Source organism: Lutra lutra, chromosome 10, assembly GCF_902655055.1.
Source record: "Lutra lutra chromosome 10, mLutLut1.2, whole genome shotgun sequence".
In the NCBI taxonomy this organism is placed as follows: domain Eukaryota; kingdom Metazoa; phylum Chordata; class Mammalia; order Carnivora; family Mustelidae; genus Lutra; species Lutra lutra.
In genome coordinates, this window is record NC_062287.1 from 60,304,583 (window position 1) to 60,310,845 (window position 6,263).

General features: G+C 37.4%; 1 protein-coding gene across 1 annotated transcript; it reads right to left on the minus strand.

The window, feature by feature from the left end:
- Positions 1–351: 351 nt before the first annotated feature.
- Positions 352–1,290, minus strand: LOC125079187 (olfactory receptor 51B5-like). Its single transcript, XM_047692649.1, has one exon. It carries the CDS (start codon positions 1,288–1,290, stop codon positions 352–354), a length of 939 nt encoding a protein of 312 aa, XP_047548605.1.
- Between the last annotated feature and the right edge of the window lie 4,973 nt (positions 1,291–6,263).

Below are 6,263 nucleotides of genomic sequence, written 5' to 3' on the forward strand. Positions count from 1 at the left end.
ACTAACTATTATTTTTATATCCTTACAACTCTGTTCCTATCCACCATCGTCCAAACCCCCCCAAAATATATTTTAGATACATTATAGACATACCTTTAAAAGGACACACCTTTGTTATCACAGAAATTGAGTGGCAAACAGTACACACAAATTTTCTCTTAAAAAATTGCACAAATTAGATTAGACCAAAGACCTGAGCTTACAGAGGTAATGTAGGGCCAATTGTAGTTCTACTTTCACAATTATTTTACTAAGATATCTTATCATGGGTGTTTGATATGAGACTTTTTTGCTCCTCTGCCAAAACCCAGAGTTCTCACATTCTGTGTGAGGGACTATGATGGTCAGAGATCACACTTCAACTCTATGTGTAGTAAAAAGGCGAAGAATGCCACTCTGGATCTGCTTGGTCTTGACACTATAGATGATAGGATTCATTAGTGGAGGGAAAAGAAAATATATGTAGCTCATAGTGAGGTGGACAATATGTGGGACCTGCTTCCCAAACCGATGAATCAGAGACAATCCAATCACTGTGACATAGAAAACCAAGACACAGCAGATATGGGAGACACAGGTATTAAGGGTCTTGGCCCTCTCCACTTTGGAGGCAATCCTCAGGACCCTCTTGAGTATCAACATATAGGAGATGAGGATAATCAGAGAATCCAGCACAAATATAAGGACTACAAGCACAACTGGATACAGGCGATTGAAGGTGGTATTGGCACAGGCCAGTTTGATGACATCCTGGTGAAGGCAGAATGCATGGGAGAGGACATGGGAATGGCAATAGGGGAAAAAGTATAGGGGTAAAATTGGAGGGATAACAGATACAAACCCCCTCATCAGAACTCCCAGCCCAATTTTCAGCACTTGATTATTAGTGAGTATAGAAGTATATCGAAGGGGGTTGCAAATGGCTATAAAACGATCGTAGGCCATAGCAAGCAAAACACCAGACTCTACAAAGGCAAGTGAGTGTATAAAGTAGGCTTGAGAAAAACAGGCTACTTTTCCAATCTTCCTGTGATCCAAACAGAGGACTCTCAGCACCGTAGGCATTGTGGTCAATGTCAACCCTAGGTCTGTGGCTGCCAGCATGGCCAGGAAATAGTACATAGGTTCATGAAGGTTGTGGTCCTCCTTAATAAGAAGAAGGAGGGTGCTGTTGCCTAAAAGGATAGAGATATAGATGAAAAAGAAGGGTGTGGAAATCCAGTGGTGAACTGCCTCCAAGCCTGGAAAACCAGTCAACAGGAAGGAACTGGAACTACTGTTGGGCCACATGTTGGGTCTATCCAGAAGAGATGTCCTTTTTTCTCAGTTATAATCACAGAAATGAAACTCCACTTTCAAGATATCACTCCAATTGTATCATCTCAGAATTCTCTCTTAAAGGTAATAATGACATCAGTATAAGCCATTGCTTCTCAAAACATATTCTTAAAACAACTTATATCTTCTGTGTTCTTAATTGCATATTCCAGGGACCATCCCCTACCTCATTAATTAAATCCTTGATGTCATTTGGTCATCTGCATGCTGATAAGCTTCCCAGGAATTTTCTGATACACATTACACTTAGAAACCATTTCCATCAACTATGCAGAAGAATCCATACTTGAAGATTCATTTCAAGGAACTCAACCCCGACCTAACTATACTTGCCTTCACAGTGATTTCTAACTCACATATCCTGCATATATAGGGCTTCTCTGAATTGTCAACAAGAGTCCCAGGAGTCTAAGAGAAAAGGATATGGAAAGAAAAGCTGTACCAATATGACCATTGCTAAGGAAGAGACAGATAGGAGGCAGAGGTACTTGCCTCCCTACTTCATGGATTAGTTTTAGGAAGACAAACATTATGTGCTTAATAGCCTCCTCCCAGTCCCTACAGAGCTACTCACAATTCATTGCAATAGCCTGGACTAATTGGAAGTTAGATAATTATAGACCCTTGAGCTGGAATAAATGCTTAGGCCAGCCAAGGAGATGGCTCATGATTGACTTTATCCTTCAGTTTGATAAAATTTAACTTATTTCCATGTAATTTCTTTCTCTTTCTTATTACTTTTCTGTAGACCCATTATCATAACTCCCTCAAACCTGATTTCTCCCTTTTCAAGTTCTCCATTTGTATTTAGACATCCAACTTCTTGATCTCCTTCCTTTTATATCCAGGTTTGCACTTCTGAACCTGTCTTAAGCAATAATAAATGAGAGCCCTATTGCTGCTTACAGAGTTCCCTGTTAGTAGAGGAAAGAGGTATGTCCTTTAAGAAGGTCTCAACATCTCTTCTGCCACTAGATTATGGACTATGTGAATATAGAAACTGTGTTTTATTTGCCTTGCTCAGCACCTAGTAAAGTACCTAACATGTTATGTATATACATAAACCCATTACATATATACATCAATTATATGTAAATACATGTACATGCATACATGTACATACAGCTATATGTACATACACACACATGCATTTATACAATTTTATATATATATATATATATATATATATATATATATATATATAATTTCACCCAATATTTTTTTAAGCATCCACTGTGTGATAAGCATGACATTTTAAGTACTGGAATTAAATGCTAATAAAACAGTCACTGATCCTATAAGCCATAAATTAAGTTAGAAAATAAATAAGAAACATTTAGATAAATAGAAGTACAATTTGAAAATAAAATAGCACTATTTAATAGAGATTGATGGGGATGATATTGCATACATTTTAGTAATTTGGATGATCTGGGACTGCATCTCTGAGGAAGTGACATTTGAGCTGAGACCTGAATAACAAAGAGAGCTAGCCACATGAAGATCTGGAGGAAGACTGTTCCATTTAGAGGGTGAAATCAGCATGTCTGGAGCTTGGTGAGCAAACAAGAGAGAGACAATAGGTACCATCAGGGACCCAGGCAGTGGTCTGGTCTCACAGGGCCTTATAGATAACACTAGAACTTTGTTTTACTACAAATGTGATGAAAACACATTGGAGAATTTAAAAATCACAATGGAGGAGGGCCTAGTGACATACTGAAATTTGCATTTTTAATTTATAACTTGGATTGCTTTGTGAAGAATAGATAATCCAGTAAGATCAAAGAAAGGATAAGTAGTTAGAGCCATCAAAATAATACAGCTGAGAATGCTGATTTTTGACTAGGAGGGCAGTGAAAATAAAGAAAATGTAAACTGATAAAGATATATTTTTTAGGTAGTACCAAGATTTGCTGATATATTGGAAGTGGGAATGAGGGAAAAACAAAATGAGATTAGATTATTTCTTTGTGTGTCTGATTTCTGGCTTGAGCAAATGGGAGAATGGTGAGGTCATTTACTCAAAAGGGGAAGTTTGAAAGATATATTTGTAATCACGAGGAAATCAAGAGTTATCAGTAAATATGGATGAATTGAAGCAAATAGATATCCTATATTTTTCTTGTTACATACATAATAGTGTATTCAAGCTGTTTTTATCTCCTAAATTAAGGGGGGGAAAAAAGGTATTCTCATTTAGTTATTCTTCTTTGAAGTGATTTTGCCCGTGGAAGCCACCACACCTAAGATGCTCTCAAAGAAAACCATGTACCTGTGTAGATGAGATTAAACTTCAAGTTTCTAACAGTGGAAAGGTGCCAGACAACTGGGCATGAGGCAGTGATTTAGCCCTTTTGGGCTGACACTAAGTGATAGAGAATTAGTAGAATCATTTCTCATTGTCCATATTCTGTCTTCAGGATTAAGATATGTAAATTTAGTGTTTATTGAAAATATGATGACTATTGTTTATTAACCCCACATAGCTATTCTCTTATGTGTTCTAAATATAGCTTCATAATGACATACTGCATGGTGACTAACAGAACATAATAAAAAATAATAATAGAAAATAAAATAAATACAGCTTCATTCTCCCTACTTCTCTTTTAAACAGCAATTTTGTGAAGAATTCACCTTATAAAAGAATATGTAACACAGTAATAAATCATGATAGAGAAATCTACTCAAAGTGGAGGGGATCCATTCTACTTTGCCAATAAATTCATCTCAGTTTCGTCTTCTCTATTTCTAAGAATTCCATTCAGATCTACCTTATACTCCATGCTGTCAGAAATTCACATGTCTTCAGCTAAGAGCTTCTTGTAGTTTTAAGAAAGACATTGAGAAAAGATTCAAAGGCTGAGGAAAGTCCATAGGAAAGGAAAGAGGTTTTGAAGATTTAGAATAGAACTAAGAAGACTATAGTTGAGTTTGTTGAAATTCAGGTAATCCTCTACCTTTTAAAGCTATAACAATTCTCTGCTTCATTTAACGATCTTGTAGAATAAGAGATGCCTCTGTGTTCATCCCCTAGAAAGGATAGGAGACATGTGAGAGGGTCAACCATATTCATACCACTGAGCATGGCAAGTCTGATGTACTCAGGCCTGAATCTCTTTCCAAGTGCTACCAACTTCATACTGAGATTTGTGTGCTCATAGAGAACCAAGAGCTATAAAGATCCTTCCCTTCTTTCCCCTGTCTTCTCTCTAGAAAACTTTGAGGAGTGTCCTAGTACCCTTTTCCTGTATATACTATGTGTTTCCCCATACTCACATGCACCATTTCTTGGATGTTAGGGATAAGGAGCAGGGTTCTTGAGTCCTGCCTGAGGACTCAGATCATATAGCTCCTTCTTAAAGTCAGCTAAGAGATGCAGTCAGTGAAGTTATTAATGAAGAAAGCACCTCCCCAGAGTTTTTCCTTTTCCAGCCAACTGCAGATCTTAAGAAACATTTTCTCTATCTTAATCCCTCCTATGAAGGAGAGGGAACATTTAACTAGTCTCCCCAAGGTTTTAAAACATCTTCTCCAAACAAGGTAAAGAATTAATAGAGCCTCAGGTGGCAGTTTTGTGTGCGAGAAATCAGAGTGCTTGTCTTTATGTCCCCAGTAGAACTTGTTATCACCTATGGGAGAACATTTATCTTCCACATCTACTTCAAAGGTCAGATCTTTCCCAGGAGGAAACTAAAAGTTTCCTAAGGAAACTTAGGAAAAGCCTAAGACTTTTGAATTCCTTTTTCTTTTTCTTTTTTTTTAAGATTTATTTATTTATTTGAGGGGTGCCTGGGTGGCTCAGCGGGTTAAAGCCTCTGCCTTCGGTTCAGGTCATGATCCCAGGGTCCTGGGATCAAGCCCCGCTTTGGGCTCTCTGCTCAGCAGGGAGCCTACTCCCCCTCTCTCTGCCTGCCTCTCTGCCTACTTGTGATCTCTCTCTCTGTCAAATCAATAAATAAAATCTTTTAAAAAAAGATATCCTATATTTTTCTTGTTAAGAAAAGCAAAGATTCAGGCCTGAGTACATCAGACTTGCCATGCTCAGTGGTATGAATATGGTTGACCCTCTCACATGTCTCCTATCCTTTCTAGGGGATGAACACAGAGGCATCTCTTATTCTACAAGATCGTTAAATGAAGCAGAGAATTGTTATAGCTTTAAAAGGTAGAGGATTACCTGAATTTCAACAAACTCAACTATAGTCTTCTTAGTTCTATTCTAAATCTTCAAAACCTCTTTCCTTTCCTATGGACTTTCCTCAGCCTTTGAATCTTTTCTCAATGTCTTTCTTAAAACTACAAGAAGCTCTTAGCTGAAGACATGTGAATTTCTGACAGCATGGAGTATAAGGTAGATCTGAATGGAATTCTTAGAAATAGAGAAGACGAAACTGAGATGAATTTATTGGCAAAGTAGAATGGATCCCCTCCACTTTGAGTAGATTTCTCTATCATGATTTATTACTGTGTTACATATTCTTTTATAAGGTGAATTCTTCACAAAATTGCTGTTTAAAAGAGAAGTAGGGAGAATGAAGCTGTATTTATTTTATTTTCTATTATTATTTTTTATTATGTTCTGTTAGTCACCATTTAATCTTTTAAAAAAAGATTTTATTTATTGATTTGAGAGAGAGGAAGTGAGTGTGAGAGCAGGAGGAGGAGCAGAGGATGGGGGAGAAAGAGAATCTTAAGCAGACTATGCTGAGCACAGAGTCCAACACAGGGCTAAATCCCTACAACTCTGAAATCATGACCTGAGACAAAAATCAAGAGTCAGATGCTTAACCAACTAAGTCACTCAGGTGCCCCCTAGTCTTTTGGATGCTAATTATATTTTTTGTTTGATTTAATTCAAAGCTAGCTTGAGAATGGAAAGTTAGATGGACTGGAGTCAACATGGTAAGAGCCAATCAGCC

What these genes read in the sequence shown, in the direction of transcription:
- LOC125079187 (XM_047692649.1), bottom strand. Translation starts at nt 1,290, where the DNA reads ATGTGGCCCAACAGTAGTTCCAGTTCCTTCCTGTTGACTGGTTTTCCA.